General features: G+C 42.9%; 1 protein-coding gene across 1 annotated transcript; it reads left to right on the top strand.

Moving 5' to 3' along the window:
• Positions 1–6358: 6358 nt before the first annotated feature.
• macroh2a2 (macroH2A.2 histone) lies at positions 6359–18713 on the top strand. The gene is made up of 9 exons (XM_083650889.1): positions 6359–6574; positions 8844–9031; positions 9685–9791; positions 12500–12688; positions 14927–15028; positions 15790–15889; positions 16005–16094; positions 16719–16893; positions 18138–18713. The coding sequence occupies exons 2-9, from the start codon at positions 8860–8862 to the stop codon at positions 18301–18303; spliced, it is 1101 nt and encodes a 366-aa protein (XP_083507015.1). The 5' UTR covers positions 6359–6574; positions 8844–8859; the 3' UTR covers positions 18304–18713.
• The last annotated feature ends 28 nt before the right edge of the window (positions 18714–18741 follow it).

Raw genomic sequence — 18741 nt, forward strand, 5'->3', positions numbered from 1 at the left:
CCAGACAAGGGTTTGTTGGGAGATTTTCCTTGTATTATAATATGCATTGAGTGTCCAAAGCTGGTGTTGCCGGGTAGGTTAGCCTAGAATAGCTGCCTGTTATTGTACATTAGAACACGGCTCTCTTGAATACTCGATTCTGATTGGTCAATCAACAAGATTCACCGGTCATTATTTCTCGACAACCGACCGCTGCTCTGCCACACCTGGATTAATCAGTTGATAAGAGCCTTTTGTCAGCAAGACACTACTAATTAGGCCAACCAGTTGCAGCTGTGGTGTCTTGTGTGCCAATTACGAATGAAACCGCTTTGTCGTTGAAAACGCTATTAAAAAATCTATTTGAATAATTATTTTTGTCAGATTATTGAATGATTTAGTTGTAGGCCGTGTTCTAAGCGGGATAATGGATAGTGAGGCGGTGATTACTGGAAATAATGACCTTCAGGTGAATGATTAAGCCCTCCGCTGCGCGTCGGGCTCAATCATTCACCTGTCGGTCATTATTTCGCCAGTAATCACCGGCTCACTATCCATTATCCCTTACGTATATCTTGCTAAAACTTGTTATTGTGTGTCTGCTTTTTGTTGGCATGATCTGTATTGATTGTTGTTATGCCTTCACACCAAGGTGAAACAAAGCTTTACTCGCACAAGTTTGACCGTGCAAATTATTTGCCAATGTTGAAAAATGTCAACTCCAGCGAATGGGCGATGAGGCGAATATCGTGTCATTCGTGCAGTGAAATTTCCCATCATTTGATTTGTATATAATCTCGTCGGGGGAAATTTGCGCGCTCTGTCGCTATCCGTATTTAGCGTTGAGCATAATTGAGCCTTTAGACTCATTCTCTGTCCTTTGAGTTGCTTATGATTAACTCATTCACCGCCAAAGACGTCTTTGACGTGTTATCAGCAATGGCCTTCCCCGCCAAGGACGTGTTTGACGTGTTTTTGTTTTTATTGGTGCAGCGCCTGCAGCAAACACTTGCCCAGCCTGTCACACAGACACAGGTCCCTGCCTTCAAAGGGTAGCCGACAGCACGCGATCAAACACATACCGCAGCTGTTGTTTTGAAATTGAGCAAGAGGGAAAGCAGAGAACGGGTAACGCTTCCTTGTGCAGACAGGAGAAACGCCATTGCACGAGCTGGAGTCGCCTTCCTCTGTGCCAGCCATGAGAAAACGGGAGAAAGTAATCAAGAGATGTGTTTGATCATCGGAGGAATGAGGAAATGATCGATCAGTTTGCGAGGGCGGTGAGGACGTGTTGAATAGCCGAGGGGAAAACGGGAACGATCAAATAGCAGAGTTGATATGACAGGGACGAGGACGATGACCAGAACAAATAAAAAATAAACACAGGAACAGCTAGGCAGCAGCGGGCAGAAGGCACTCACAGCAGCCCGCTGTCCTTCTCAAGAGCTCTTCAGTTGGTTCATGAAATCGCTGGGCTGCGTGCCCTCCAGTGTTGCTCCTGGCCAATCCCAGCGCCACAGGGCGTGGTTATTGCTTATCCTATGTTGGGTTAGAAATCTAAAAAGGGGGATCGTGTGTGTGTGTGTGTGTGTGTGTGTGTGTGTGTGTGTGTGTGTGTGTGTGTGTGTGTGTGTGTCTGTCTGTCTGTCTGTCTGTCTGTCGGTGTGTCTGTCTGTCTGTCTGTCTGTCTGCACACTCACACCGAGTAAACTGTATTGTTGAATGTAAAAAAAAAGCACTTCATGTGTGTATATATATATATATATATTTTTTTTTTTTTTGTCATTTGTGTCCTAACGAATAATATTTACATGTCTGATGTCAATACAGTTCAAAATAAAAGAATTGAGAGTGAGTTATGCCTGAGATTGTGCCCTTTTACAAAAATGCTTTTTTCTCCCTTTTCTCTTCCCAGACAGGCTTTTTTGGTGAACATGGGGTGTATAAAAAGGGTTATAAGTAGAGTACAGAACATGCTAAAAGCTAACTTTCTTTTTGGGATGAAAGTAGAGACTTAGATCTTCATTTCGAGGTATTGGACATCACTGTAGTCCTAGTACAGAATTTACTGTGGGTCTTGAAAGATGACCAAACATTATGGAAATACTTGGCCTGTGCCAAAAATGCCAGTCAGATATTGGCAGTGAATGAGTTAAGGGTTATAGAAATAAATGAACTTGAACTTAAAGGAAAACATTGCCGCTTTTCAAACTAGCTTTGTATCATTACAATGTGGGTATTATACGTGTAACCGAAGTGAATCAGCGCCGATTCCTCGTGAGTCCCGAGCGGTAGCGAGTAGGTTGGTTAAACTCACTCCCCCAGTATAAAGGCACGTTAATCAGCTCCGCCAAGGGAGCTAGCTCTCTTGGTGCAGTGGTTAGCGTGTCCATCCCGTAAGCCGAAGGTCGGCAGTTTGAATCCACCCCTGAGCAAGCCCTTAACATGGGTTGCTGCAAGTACCACCAACACAAAGCCGTTACATACGCAGATGAACAATGTTTACCTTCCCGCCATGTTTCCTGCAACGACAGCTCCCCGTTCATCTGCCAGCAGAAACTCCGCCCCCATCAGCTGGTAACTCCGCCCCCATCAGCTGGTACGGCTCTCGATCCGATTCTCTGTGGATGCATGCAGACAAAAATTAGTAAGTACAATCTATAGTTAGAATAACAGCCATGCGATTCTGAAGTCGCGCCCCAAAGACAGAGAGAGAGCATTACAAATATATATATACATTTTTCTGCCGTCATTCATTCAGGTCAAATATATTAAAATGTTAACCTATAGCCTGCCCTGCCCTCTGGATTCTTATGTCCATATCCTTTTCAGTGGGGAATGGTGAATGTTTGTGTGTAGTAGCTAGGCTACAGTAGCGGGGTTGTACTTCTAGGTTAGTCTTGCAGGGGCTGCAGCCATAGATGCTCCGTCGCTGGAAGCTTGCTGACGTAAGACGTTGGATCTGAACACGTGAGATGACTTCTAGGTTGCTTCCTGACCTGAGTGTTCAAAATGGCTGCTGTGAGAAGGTCAATGTAATGAACATATTTCATTATTTCCTGCTCTCTTTTCTCCCTCCTCCCCCCTCTCCACAGAGAGGCCAGAAGTCAAGGTCAGCTACAGAACAGCAGCCAGGCCTGGAGCTGGTGTCTTGCTCAAGCCAGCCAGTGTCAAGACCTTCCAGTTAACCTGATGACCACCAGGCACCAGGTCACCCTATCCAGAGTTTCACAACCAAGGGGTGTGTGTGTGTGTGTGTGTTTGTTTGTGTGTATACGTATGTGTGTGTGTGCGCACGCGTACATATGTGTGTGTGTGTGTGCGCGCACGTGCGCACACGCGAGAGATCACAGTTCTGAGTGAAACACTAAATGCTTTTCGGCATGACAATTTTCAATTTGAAAGATTGAACCTTGTCACAACATACTGTATGGCCGTTCTGCAATTTCAGTCAGAGCTCGACAGTCATGTGATGTTTCTTGCCCCAGAAGTGAATTCCCCATTCATTTTCTCCATAGACATTTAGAAAAATCCTTTAAGGATTAAGGCTTGAACCAAGCCAACCGAATTTTCGATCTTTTTCCTGCATTTATTTTTTGTTTTTGCTGAAAGTGAAATGTTTTATGGTCACTCACGATTCTCTGGAAGACTGCTTGGCTTGGTTCAAGCCTTAAAACTCATATAAGGATTTTTCTAAATGTCAAAATTTCTAAAAAATTAGATTTAAATCATCGTAATTAAAATTGCCTAAGCAGGCGGGTGGTGGTTATAGTCACGATTTTGCGGGTTGTGTCTGTTTGTGACATCATCAGTGATGTCATAAACCACAGGAATTGTGATGTAATCGCCGGTGATGTCACTCGAGCAATTGTGATGTCATCAGTGATGTCACTCGAGCAATTGCGATGTCATCAGTGATGTCATAAATCCATCCTGGCTGAGGCTATATAAGTAAATGGTGGAAGATGCAAGGCATCTATCTATCTGCCGGAAAGCCATAAAGAAGAAGGAGAAGGAAGAAGCTCCAAAAACGATACTTTTCACCTTCAGGTACGATAATTCAACATTTCCCACCTGGCATGTTGTGGCAAAACTGACCAAAGTTGTTTTATTTATGTATGAGGTAGGTCTCCAAATTGGAAGACATTTTCAAACTGTGACTGTGGTTGGACTCAGGACTTGTTGAAATGTTGATATAGCCTAATCAATGTATGTTGATATGTAACGTGTTTTTGGTTCAGAAACGCTGATATTGAACATATCCGTGGTTTGCAAAACTCGTTATATAAGGATTTTTCTAAATGTCTATGGAGAAAATCAATGGGGAATTCACTTCTGGGGCAAGAAACCCCACATGACTGTCGAGCTCTATTGGTATCGAACATGCAAAACCCCACGTCAAACAATGTATTACACACCATGCACATATCATCGTTTTCTTTACACTAATATACAGTCAATGCACTCGATTCAGCAATGTTAAACTTGAATAAATGGCTAGCCTGAGTAATACATAGCACCATACTCACTGAGGGTGTATGGCTGTCATCATCCCCCCTTTTCTTCATGACGATATTGGCTTTGACAGATCAAAGATGGAGTCAAGTGATCTGATTGGCTCCTCTGACTGTCTCTGGTCCCCCAGTGATTTCCCTTCTGATGCATGAAGCAGGCTGGGAGTATCATCTGTCTGATTCAGTTTTCAAAGCCTGCAAGTTCAAAACCTTTTTATTTAGACTTTCAGTAAAGCTACCTGTTCAACCTACAGTCATGCTGGGAAGCCTTTCTTCACCTTATCAAGTCAAAATCACTAAGGCCTGGTTGGAAGGCTGGATCAGCAGCCCAGAATAAAATGTTGTCATTTTACATTTCTGCAAAGCGTGAATCAAAAATGCATTGCATATAACATTTCTAGATAGCCTACTCCCTTTTCAATCACGCCAGAGAGCTCGTGTATTTCAAGTCACATTTAATGTTTTTGTTATTTAAGCCAACCACGTTGTTTTAGTTGACCAACCATTACCAAAGTCAGCGTTGCCAGGTGTACGATAATTATCGTATTTGTAAGATAATAATTCCTCCCACTGTACGATGTACGATCAATAACGCCAACATTCCATAATGTATGATAATTTGATCATTTTGTGACACTTAGTTGTAATCAATATACTAATATAGATCCTATATCTGTCTGTTTATACATGTCTTCTCACGTCTTTGCAGCCAATCATGCATTCATGTGACATGTCCCCTAGGACAAAGTCATTTTAGTTGAGTTCCCTGGTAGATAGATATCTAGAATTTCCTACTCAAGTAGTTATTATTTTGCTGTTCCTTTACCTCAGTGGAAGTAGCCTACTTACTGGTGTAAAATTTACTTTGAAAGTAAAAAGCACCTCATTTAAAAATGGAAAGTTGAATGTTGTGATTTATAAAAATTAGATTTAAATCATCGTAATTAAAATTGCCTAAGCGGGCGGGTGGTGGTTATAGTCACGATTTTGCGGGTTGTGTCTCTTTGTGACATCATCAGTGATGTCATAAATCACAGCAATTGTGATGTAATCGCCGGTGATGTCACTCGAGCAGTTGTGATGTCATCAGTGATGTCACTCGAGCAATTGCGATGTCATCAGTGATGTCATAAATCCATCCTGGCTGAGGCTATATAAGTAAATGGTGGAAGATGAGTCTATCTATCTGCCAGAAAGCCATAAAGAAGGAGAAGGAGAAGAAGCTCCAAAAACGATACTTTTCACCCTCAGGTACGATAATTCAACATTTCCCACCTGGCATGTTGTGGCAAAACTGACCAAAAGTTGTTTTAGGTATTTATGTATGAGGTAGGTCTCCAAATTGTAAGACATTTACTGTGGTTGGACTCAGGACTTGTTGAAATGTTGATCTAGCCTAATCAATGTATGTTGATAAACGTGTTTTTGGTTCAGAAACGCTGATATTGAACATATCCGTGGTTTGCAGAAACGTAAAATGCCAACAACATTTTATTGGCGACTGCATGGGTTTGATTGAAAAATTACCTTCGGCGTAAACCAAGGCCTGGTTTGAAGGTTTGAAGGCTGGCTCGGTCATGTTTAGGGGGCAGCGTTTTGGCTCTGCTGGACAGTGGACACCATGCATGCATACCGCTTATTGCAAATGTCATTTCCCTCTCCCAATATGTATTAATAATAACGCAATATTAACACACAGACGAACTGCACGTACGCGCTATCTTTTTCAGCCGTCAGCAGCACACGGCGTTCCAAATTCCAACCACCATTTTTCCAAAGTGAAGTGAAGCCATGTTAAGGGGGCGTTTTCACTGTGAATTTTTCCCCTTTGCAGCATCAGTAGCACAGAGAGAGCCAGTAACCGACAGAGCCCAGCCTCCCTTCCAACAGACGACGCTGCTGCTGCTTCTGGCCCGGAGTCGACTTGTTTTTTCTTTAACGTTGAGGGAAACACGATACGCACGCAAGGACAGCGAACAAATACAGCGAAAAAGCCTACGGTCATTCCTCGGGGCATTGGTTTTGTTTTCTTCCGGAGAGGAGGACGTCCGTTGTTTTCGTGTGAAAGGACGTCAAAACAGGTAGAAACTTGGGAGGAATTTTAGCATTTTGCTTCATGCCTCGCGACGCATATCCGGATTCACACAGGGACGCGTTTTACTTTCCATGTCTGATGAGATTACACGCGCACGCACGCACAACACGCACACAAATGCAATGGATTGGAGGCGAAAAATGAGGAGGACGAGGGAGGGCGTTCGTTTCAAAAAATGTGACGGTTATTAACGTCTCTATTGTGCAATATTATATATAGCCTAGTCAAAGCAAGCGCGAGGCCCCGCGGTGTAAAAAGGTGTGCAGAAAAATAATCGCGTACACGCACGCAGGCAAAATTCCACGAACAAATCCCCACGGTCGCCCTCCCTCCCTCCCTACTGGATTAGCGCACATATTACACATAAAACGTGAAATTGTCTGTTTTTTCTTCGATGTTATATGACCGAAACAGCCCTGTCGGTTAGCTAAACGCCCGTGCTGTTGCTTTGCACTGTAGGTTCAAGTACAGTATAGGTGGCCCGATCGCATTCCAAAATGTTTTTCTCTCGCTTGTGCGCGACATTAGTGCGTCGAAGATAGCAAACATTCAAATGTGCTATAACGATAATAACTCCGCCATTTATATGTCAGCGGCGGCGTTGAAGTCACATCGTATTTTTGAATACATGCAAAACGATGTAGTAGGATTTGTACAGGCCGCACAGCCTGGCAGTGTCACTCCAGGACTGGAGGAGCTTGTTTACATGGAAACCTCTCTCGGGAAGCGGTAACCTTTCCTGCTGTAACGTTACATCCTTGGCGAACATATGGTTTGAATAAAAACGCCCCGGCTTCGTTTAGAACACCCCTTAAATGATTTGGACCTGACATCACTGCAACAGCTTTTTATTCTGACGAGATATACATCCCCCCCTCAATATACATCACCATTATGACTGTATAATGCAACACACTTCATGTTAAATCACTTATACCCGTGCATAATTTATGTTAATCTCTCAATGAGAAGTCTGTTTTAAACAAATTCTCATTCACAGCGTCTCTGTCTGATGGTTTATTTATTGCTGGAGGTTGCAATAAGAACAGAAGAAGGTTTTGAATGAAAAAGATCTGGCAGAGTCTCAAGGGTTCTCATTTTCAAATGCTTCATAATTCAGTTTTATGCCTATTCCTGTTGGATTTACAGTGGCATTTCTGCTGATTGCCTGCTATTCTGCTGGTGTTACACCATGGATTGATGTATTCAAACTACAACAGTGAGTGTATGTATGCCAGGCAGTGCAGCTGTCAGTTGCACATGACAGGGTCCATAATAATAATAATGTTCTCACTAACATACCGGTTTGACACAGGAAAAACATTTGGAGTTAAAGATTGACAGTTAAAATTGGTGCTGTCATTACTTGTCAGATCCAATCCAAATAAAAAACCGTTGCCTTAGCACCTTGTATTGTGTATTCCACACATTTAAACTCTTACAATTAAAACAAGTGATTTGCAAAGCCATGTGCATAATGCGTACATTTACAGTTGGGTAATTTAGCTGATGTTCAAAGTCCAGAACAACGTACAATGATAAGCAGATAAGGAGTCAGTGCCTTCCTTGCTCAGTGACACTTCGGCTGCTGATGGGAATCGCTGAACCTCGGACCTTTTTGGACAGTCTCTCTCACCCATGTAGCCACCAAAACTACCCATGATATTAGAAGTCACTGGCATTAATGGTGCTCTATGTATAGTTTTAACATTAATACATGATTAGCACAATATTTATTTTTGAGACTTTAGGAGAATTCCTGTAAATAAATGAGCCCATGAAGATTGGCCTTAACACTGCATTTAACAGCAGATTGCTTTACAGCACAAAACAGGAAGAGGGTGTTGTTCTTCCAAAGCTAAAGCTTTCAGAGTTTCTGGCAAAGGCAGATGGTGTAAAGGAGTGAAAGGTCGATGGAAAAATCACTTCCAACATGTTGACCCTCTTCTGTGTGTGTGTGTGTGTGTGTGTGTGGGGGGGGGGGGCATGAAGCAACAGGGTTTATGGGAAATGTAGTCTTCATGTGAGACGTGAGCATCAACAATACTACTGGTGTGAGAAGAAGCTACCAATCATCTCCACCATGGTCTCATTTGTTTACAGTTAATACACCAAGGTATCACAATTACTTTGACAATGATATCCTGATATGAAGAACTTTTTTTTAAGCGCATATTAAATCATCTATTATTATTATTATTATTATTATTATCATCATTATTATTTCCCCCCCACTACCTGCTTCCTCCGTCCAGAGTGAGCTAAGGCAAGATGTCAGCCCGAGGAGGAAAGAAGAAGGCCACCAAGCTGTCCCGTTCGTCCAGGGCGGGCGTCATCTTCCCCGTGGGGAGGATGATGAGGTACCTTCGCACCGGGACGCACAAGTACCGCATCGGCATGGGGGCGCCCGTCTACATGGCAGCCGTCATCGAGTACCTGGCAGGTCGGTCGGCGTCAAAACACACAAACACACTCAGTCATTTGCTATCATGTTGATCATACAAAGCATATTTTGCATGTTTACACTGTAATCTTCAATTTTTTTTTATATAAAAGTGAGCAAGTTGGCTCTGTCTGTTTACATTTTTGTCCCACTGATGATGTCACGATGCCTATTATTGACCAAAATCATCTTATGACGTCACTGATGATGTCATAGGCACTGATGATGTCACGATGCCTATGACATCATCAGTGATGTCATAAGATGATTTTGGTCAATAATCACTGATGTCACAATGACATCATCAGTGACGTCATAGGCATTGTGACATCATCAGTGACAGTGATGCAGTTGCGCATGCCATAAGAGCAGGCAAGGCCACGCAGCAGCCGAGCTGCGGGCGAGGCCACGCAACACCTGAGTTGCGGGGTTTCGGCCCCCGAAGGAGCCGATACCATAGTGTATTTATTAATATTGTATTTTTTCCATGTTGTGTATTGCAAATATCTTTTTTAGATATTTTTTCTTCTAATTGTTGTACTTTTTTTTAAACATATTTTTATATTGTGCATGTCTCAGTATAAGCCATTGCTGTCATTTTGGCATAAACTGCATGCATGCCATTATTCCACATAATGGTTCTCTCCCTTTAGCTGAGATCTTGGAGTTGGCAGGAAATGCGGCACGAGACAACAAGAAAGGCAGAATAACTCCCAGGCACATCAAGCTGGCAGTGGCCAACGATGAGGAGCTCAACCAGGTAACAGAATACCAGGAACACGACTGTACAAGTGGGCTCTCAAGTGGCTGCTTTACATATTTCTATGTATACTTTTAGAGCTCAGGTATTTTGATGCAATACGTCAAAGCTGCAGATGTTTCTATAAAATTACACTCGTAATCCTAAATCATAAGGGGGCGGGGCTACAAGAGAGAAGCACCTCCCACTCCCACAAATTTACACACTGTATATTTACCCTACACTATGTGCACAAATTAAATTTTGTTGTCGGAATGAACACTTGTGGGACGTGTTCTCCACACAGGAAGTGACCAATCAAAACAGATTATGATCCAAAAGTTTCTCCTGAACAGCAGAGAATGCTGGATTCAACACCCCCCCCCCCCCCCGCTCAACATTCTTCAACAGTTAGCAGTTAGCTATCAATGCTGTTTGGGGCCGTCGGTGTATGAGGTTGTCCACAAATGTCAAACATTAAACAATGCTGAACCAACCCCCCCCCCCAAATAAATAAAATAAAATCTAAAGTCTATAAATAAGACATGCACAGCAAGACTGAGTACGGTCTGATCTGCAGCTGATTTTTGTTTTTCTTTGCTAATTGCATATATTAAAATCCCCTGCATACAAATGCAAACACTGGTTGACAGACAAATGACACCAGCAAAACTTTAAGGCATTACGCTTTCACCTTAATATTGCATTTCAACGCAGGAGAAGTCCCTCTCCTGAAGTCCAACACATACATATGTATGGCAAGACAGGCAGTTAATGCAGGTTTCGGTTGACACCAGATGGTGTGTGTGTGGCAGCTAGTGTTTCAGCAGGCGTGAACTGCCACCAGGCTGTGGTCACTGGTTAACCTCGCCTTGGAGCAGCCGTGGTTAAGTCACATGTCCTACATACACACACAGGACACATGGCTGTTTCTTAACGGAGAACGGTGCTCTCTTGAAGGATTCAGGTGTGTTATTGTTATCGTGTGCGGCCATCTTTCAGTATTTCTAATCTGTACATAAAGAACTCTCCCCTAAACTAGAACACAGAGAGCGAAGAAGCAGATTTGCGATGCCGTCGGGTATAAAGTCTGAGGATTCACAGGATGTTGGAGTTTATCTCGCCAAATTAACTTTATTTCTAAAGAGTAGGAACAGATCGAGGGACTCAAAGAGTCAACTGGGCCTCAGAAAATATCAGAAGGATCAGAAAGTATTTCCTCACACAAAAGTGCTCTTCGGAGAGGCAAAAATAGCAAGAAATAATCCCAAGGTACTCAAGATATGAAGTGTAAAGTAAAAAAAAATGTTTTCTTGGCTGTATCATAATGTAAAAAGTTAAAACCCGGACAAGAGGCCCAGATAGACTGATCTTAAAGCATGCCTATTCATTTGAGCAACATTACCTTCACCAGGCGGGCAGCGCTGAAGGCAGGGTCGCAGAAGCGCATAGCGAGTGCCTCAGAACATTTCTTTGCATTTCTGAATTTTAGCGCTACTGTAGCGTCAGCAACCATACGGGAAAATCCCCAGGGTGCTGTTGTGCTGTCAAAGTCACCTTCACCATCTTCCCAAATGAATTCTCTTTGGTGCAGCTCCAGTCTTCTCTGGCTTTGGCCTGTGGGAGACACAGACATCGATCGGACTGTCCTACACCACAGGAATAACAAAAGAGGAACCCTTCAATCGAACGGTGTTCCCCTTTGAAGAGAGACTTCACTTTGCTGAAAACCCAACCATTACCAACTGCACACATCATTAGAACTGAAGCCGCAGTCGACCTCCGACACTTGACTTAGCTCCCACCAGTGTTCTCTTAATATAGATATGTGCACAAAGTGTTCTCTTAATATAGATATGTGCACAAAGGCAACAGGACTCCTTCAGGAGTAGTAAGAGTAGAAGGTCCCCGAACACTGAATGAATTTACATGACCTTGGGTGCACTTTGCTCCGATTGTATGCCTGTTTCGAAATAAGATTTTTTTTAGGATTTCAAAATGAAAGTAAAGTTGTGTGGTGACTTTGGGTCTCCAGGGCCGCCAGTGCACAACATCTCCTACTGTAGAGCCAATTGGCCTTTTTCACAGCAGCCATTTTGTGTCCTAAAGGCAGGAAGTAGCACAGGTGCTCCAATACATGAATTAGGGTTTCCTTTCCAACTTGCAGTCCGTTTAGGTGTTCCAGTGCCGGGGCCCTAATTAGTGAGTTGGTTGCACCTGTGTTTACCCTCCTTTTTAGACACAAAATGGCGGCTGTGAAAAAGGCCCATTGTACCCCCACATCAAGTGCAATGAGTTCAATGACGTCCTTTTGTACCCTCCCTAAGAAACAAACTAAGGCTGCAAGTGTGTCTCCCCCCCCCCCCCCTCCTCCTCCAATATGACAGATCTCATGTTTTTGCTGTTCAGCGTGAACAGCAACAGCTGCATGGAGTCTTATTTTTTTCAAAATCTGATCTGGACCACATGGATATGTTGTACAAAGTCAGACCCTGAGACATGCGAATGTTGAAATTTGAATTTGTCATCTTCACCATAACAATAAAGTTAGTCTTACGTCATTCACTTAAGACCGTAGTAGTGATATAATGGTGCCTCTGTAGTTTTGCATGGAGGACGTGAAGTACAAAGAATGCAATTCTATGAATTATAGTTAGTGCCCATTTTTACAAGGTGAATACATTGACGCCATGTTTTTTTTTGTTATTCTGTGACTTCTCGCCCTCAAGCTTCTGAGAGGTGTGACCATATCGAATGGAGGGGTTCTGCCTCGGATCCACCCAGAGCTGCTTTCCAAGAAGAGGGGAGCCCGGGTGAAGGTGGACGCCGTGACGGTCCCCGAGAAGCGAGAGCAACGCTCCAAGGCCATGAAGAAGCCCATCAAAAAGCCCAAAGGCAAACCGGGCCGCAAGCCGAGGGTCAGTAGAAATAAGCCTCTTGTGGACGGGATTAGTTTTACAGGATCAGGTGGGGTCAAACTAGTCCCATGCAAAAACTATGTCACTGGGGAAGGAGAATCAGCTCAAATTTCACTTGAAAGTGGCATTCACCCCAAAACTGAGACATGTACTGATGATGCATGGTACATGTTTTGGTGCAAATGCTCTGATCGCTTATCCCATGCAAACTGGCCATAAACATTACAGATGTCCTGTAGTATCAATTACTTGAGGCACATTGTCTTGAAAACTCATCCTGTCAGGGCTTCAGGATTATTATAACTATATCTAACCGACAACTGACCCTAACCGGTCGTTAACGATTCAAGATTCAAATGTAGCCTAATCTCTAGAATGCATTCCTCCTGCTGGCGAAGTTGGCGCAACGCTATCTTTGCCTCCCGACTTGTTTGAGCGCTCGGACTGACTGACACCATCTCTGACCACGTAGCTACAGTATGCTCTGATATTCTTAACCCATTCATACCTGATGCAGCATTTGTGTGTGTATCCCTTTAAGACCGCGAACCGCGTTTAACGCGGTTCGCGGTCTTAAAGGGATACGCACACAAATGAGGGATATACACGCAAATGCTGCATCAGGTATCAATGGGTTAAATAAACCACTAGATTGTCGTGACTCGTGACATTGTTTCCAGTACATGAGCTGGGGCAGCGCCACAATATCAGCACAGCCGGCACAACACAAGTCGTTCATCAATGCATAGAAATGCATCTAACTCTTAATATGACTCTTTCAAGAGTCATATTAAAAGGGTATCGAACACTCTAAAATTCAATCTCTGCAATTTTAGGCAGATTAGAGCATCTCTGACTGACAGTGCGGCTCTAACCTTTCTTCACTCAATGATTTTTGCACATATAGACTACTGCCTCACGAGCTGGTCCTTCTCAGGAGCAACCACCTTGAAGTCCATCGAGTCTCTATATAAAAAGGCCCTGAAAATTTTGGATAAGAAACCTATATCTTACCATCATTGCAATATACTTCTAAAGTATAAGCTCCTCAGCTTCGACAATTATAGAAAATTTAAAATTGCTTGTATGATTTATAAGGTTCTTCATGGGCTAGCACCACCTCCCTTTAGAATGCTTTATCAAACGGAGAGCTACCCAGAACATCACGCGAAGCTCGTCGAGAGGCGACTGTGAACTACCTCTGAGACGGTCCTCTATCGGACAAAATGTTTTGTCCTATGGGGGCAGCAAACTATGGAATAGCCTACCAATGTCAGTCAGAGAGAGTAACAGCTTTCACACCTTTAAGGGGCTGTTAAAGTCATGGCTCAGATCAAATCAAACCTGCGATCACATTTAAACCTTTTTGTTTTATGTGTTGTTATTGTATGTCCTTGAAAGTCCTGTGTCCACCTTGGTTAATGTCCCTAATGTTCCCTGTTTTTGTTTCATTTGTGTTGTGTTGTTTGTGTTTACCCTATGTGTATGTATGTGTCATTTACATTGCTGTATGTGTATGAATGCCCTACGTATGCACTAATTTTCTTATTTCTTCTTTTAAACTTTTCTGGACCTCACCTGTCGAGGGACTGCGGATGGAAACTAGCTAAAGCTATAATCCGGCACATTTACATGAAAATGTTCATTAATGTTGCACTGTCCCTGAAATAAATAAATAAATAAAATAACTCGCTCTGCGTCAATGTGCGCATCATATCATGTTTGTAATTTGGCGATGCAGTAACTTAGCTCTGTAACTCACCATGACAGACAGTCATCCCATCCCACATGTCCCATTTGGAAAACGTTAGTTAAAAACAAAAACAAAACAAAAAACACAATTTCTCCGAACTCGTACGTGTTGTAACGCTAATGACCTGATACTTTTAAACCGGACAATTGATCCTGCTGCTCAACAATCGACACACAGTGCAGAGACTTAATTAAAGAAGAATGTGAAGACAACTGGTTAACTCCTAGTGTTAATCGGTCAAAATGAATCATGTTGGTTAACGGTTAAACGGTTAACATCCCTAGCATGAATATACATCATAAGTTAAGATTAGCCCATTGATCAACTCACCTGTGATGACATAGACACTCATCCATGTGTCACTGGTAGACAGTTGTCAATGTCCATGAAACGTGTGTATTCCTTTCACTATTTGTTTTAGCTGTAAATCTGGTCATCATATAATCATGTAAATGGAATTCAAACATACAGTTTTATTTCCAAAGAACGCGGAAAACGACAAAGAGGCACCAAACTCCACAGCCGAAGATGGTCCAGGAGACGGATTCACCATCCTCTCAGCAAAAAGCCTGTTCCTTGGCCAAAAGGTAACATATCTGCCACTGGGATGAGTGTGTTTTGTGTTTTGAGTTTGTCACTCCACAGAAAAATGTGTTATTCACCCAGCCAAATTTGAAAGATTCAAAATGCCGTCAAGTATATCAAATTAGGTTTCAAAATCATAAAAACTAAGCAGTATTCTCTGCTCTGAAACTATTAGGGGCGTGTCTGCCGATACATTCAGAGGCATTTTTTGAACTTGCAGGGTAGAGGCACTTCAGCCTGATTGGTGTGCAGAGTTTGTGTAATACGTCTCGACCATAACCCATAACCCAATTCAAACCCAGTATCACGAAATATTACAAAAACTTAATTTCGAATTGTAATTTAAACTAATTTCTAATACTTTTTGATGCTTACTATTATGTAACATAAGACCCTAAATTACATAGTTAGAAAGTTATTGTTGATTTGGGTTTCGAGGGGCTTAGTATGGGTTTTGAACTTTTTGGGGGATAACTGATAACCTGATATTTTGCAGCAATATTTTACAATAACAATAAAACATGTTGGTGCTTATTTGTGGAATCCAATCAAAAATGTCTCATTAGAATCAGTTCAGGTTAAGCTCTTCTCATATACAATCAGTGTAGCATTGATCAAGTGGACAATATATGAGGCCAACACATGGATCAGTGGAGCTCTAGTGCATCATCATAAGATCAGTCGAGCCCGAGTGCATCATCATAACAAGGCAAGAAAAGCATTTGTTTGCTCAAACTGTGTTAACGACTTTGTACTTTCACAGCTTTCCTTAACAGAGAGTGAAATCGGCAAAATCGGGACAATCAAGGTTGAGGGAATAATTAACCCTACAAATGCCGAGATGGACCTCAAAGATGGAGTGGGTACGTGGGGCATAATAATCATTATGTATATGATATTAATGAATCAGTTGAGGAAAACCCATTGCATATCTAGTTCTCTCCTGCTTACCTGTTGCTGCTGCGGTCTTGTTGGCAGGCAATGCTCTGGAGAAAGCTGGCGGCCGAGAGTTCCTGGATGCCGTGAAGGAGCTGCGAAAAGCACAGGGGCCCTTGGAGGTGGCATCAGGTATGGAGAGGCTGCTCTCTGGCTATTTGACAAGCACAGAGAATCATCAGGATCTCATGCCGCATTCATATCATACCAAAGTGACTGTAAATACGAGCTGTCGACTGGGCTGCCAACTGTTACGCGGGGGCTTTTTTATAGGCTCGGATATCTCCCACTTGGCATTACAAATTGAGGAGGGCACAGGCAACAAACAGGGCAGCAAATCTACCGATTTCTGCACTGCAGTTCACGTTAATACAAATAAAAATGATCAGTTCAGCTCACACTAATACTGTACAATCAACTCTACGCACGTACAAAATGTGAGAAATATGTGCTGCAGTTGATATATAAATTAGTTGATTTTAGTGTAGTTGAGTGTATGCTTTGATTTCATCCAATAAAAGGAAAAGAACACTAGACGTCAACCGCAATTACACGAGAGGGAACCGGTTTATCCAGATTTTTCTTTTTAAGGTAGGAGAGGATAAGAGGTGGGACAAATTGAAATCGCTGCTCATGACACGGTAATGCACTTTGGATAACGCTGCCCCCCCCAAATGCCAGGTTGCTGTGTCTCAGCTGAATGAAGCAACCCATTCATCAGGCTCTAATGAAAGAATTGTCCTAATCTCTGTGCAGTGGCAGTGAGCCAGGCCAGTGGCATGGCGGCACGCTTCGTCATCCACTGTAACGTTCCTCAGTGGGGCTCGGAGAAGTGCGAGGACCAGCTGGAGAAGACGGTGAAGAACTGCCTCTCGGCGGCCGAGGAGAAGAAGCTGAAGTCTGTCGCCTTCCCCTCGCTGCCCGCCGGACGGTGAGCCACCGCCCACGCGCTCCACTTTCAGCTCCTTTACAACCTGATGCTGTGGTTACAGTTCAGCCGGGAAAAGCTCCTCATGCGTTTGTCTCGTTAGACCCACCTAGATCCCCCTAGGATAAAAGATCGCGGCTGTTTGTCCGTGGCCGAGTCACTTATTTTATTTGCCACACAGAGCTGACAAGTATGTCACCACGGCTAAGTCAGTTTTCACTTTTTGATGGCTATTCTAAGTTGTCATAGCTGCTTAAGTGGCCCCCTTGCTCCGCCTGTTGTCAGCAGATTGAGGTTCAAGTTGGGTTCAAGTTTATTTCTATAGCTCTTTATGGCATGCCTGTCTCAAAGGACTTTACTGAGAGGGAGGAATGATATAGGACAAACATCAGGAAAGGCACAAGACATACAAAAGCTGATTTTATCCAGACACAACAGGCCTACCTATTCTACATAGCCTACCCAGCTCCACCAGCCTTAGACCCTCAAGACATAAAAGGAAAACCTTGTTAGGTCCATATGGTTGGCATTACCTAAGGAAATCTGGGGGATGTCTGGCTCTGCTTATTTGTTTAACTAGACAAGTTTAGAGTCACTTACCTTTCAGTTTGTACAGCTTTTCTTCAATGTCAAATTACGCAAAAGTCTTTGATGCTAGTTGTAGTCCACCTTCTGAAAATGGTGACTGCAAAGCAAGCTTGGAAGACAGACTGAGCCTAATCATTCCCTCCAATTGTGTCATTCACGGCATAGTGATATTTTTAAATCTTTGCGGAAAATGTATCCAGTGTTGGAACTTCGACAGCCATCGGCAAATTAGCATGGCGATTTTGATTACTTCAGTCTGTCAGTTACCGTCTAACAGACCACCTCAGTAACTATGCATACTGACAACCAATCGGAACATTCATTAAAATCAAGGGTATATTTGATGACATTACACCAGGAAATAAAACAATTTGATTCTGTTGACAACAGAGGAGCGTTTCTCAAAGGATATTTGTCACATTTGCACAACACTTACCATGAGATTGGGAAAAGCAATTCAAGCTGGACAGGAATGATACGGTCATGGAAAAGACCTTTTTCACAACAGCCTTTTTGTGTCTAAAGGGTAGGAAGTAACACAGATGCAAGCAAAACATTAATAAGGGTTTCCAACTTCCAATCCATTTACGTGTTCCAGTGCCGGGGCTCTCGCCGATTATAGATTCACGTTCTAATCTTGGACACTCTCTCCAACACAGGAACGGATTCCCAAAGCAAACGGCGGCCCAGCTCATCCTCAAGGCCATCTCCAACCACTTTGTGTCGTCCACCGCCTCCTCGCTGAAAAACATTTACTTTGTTCTGTTCGACAGCGAGAGCATCGGAATATACCTTCAGGAAATGGCCAAGCTGGACGCCAAGTGAGGAGAAGCTTCTTGTTTTAGGGGGGGGTGTTTTTTCAAAAATGTTGCAGTCGTATTTCAAGATGGTTTGGGGTTTTTTTCGCAGACGGTGTAGATAGGAGATGAGCCTAGGGGTTTTGATGTGGAATCTGCCTCGGTTAGAAGAGGAAAAAAAAAAATTTGTGAGTGAAGTATTGTTCACGTTTATGTTACACTGTCCTTTAAAGATATTGCTTTTTTTATTAGATAATTTAATCCGTACCGTTTTGCCATTTTCCCCTCGTTTCTGATGTTTTTACATTCCATGTACAAATATGACAGTTTTTTCCCCCCTGGCCAGGTCTTCTCTGTAGTTTCTGATATAGTTAGTTTACTAAGAAAAACTGTGTTTCTCATTCTGCTTTGAAATAAAAATTCAGATGTTTTACACCAGAGTTGCAACTTGGACTGATTTACCTGG

The sequence above is a fragment of the Poromitra crassiceps genome, assembly GCF_964638095.1.
Source record: "Poromitra crassiceps genome assembly, chromosome: 14".
NCBI classification, from domain to species: domain Eukaryota; kingdom Metazoa; phylum Chordata; class Actinopteri; order Beryciformes; family Melamphaidae; genus Poromitra; species Poromitra crassiceps.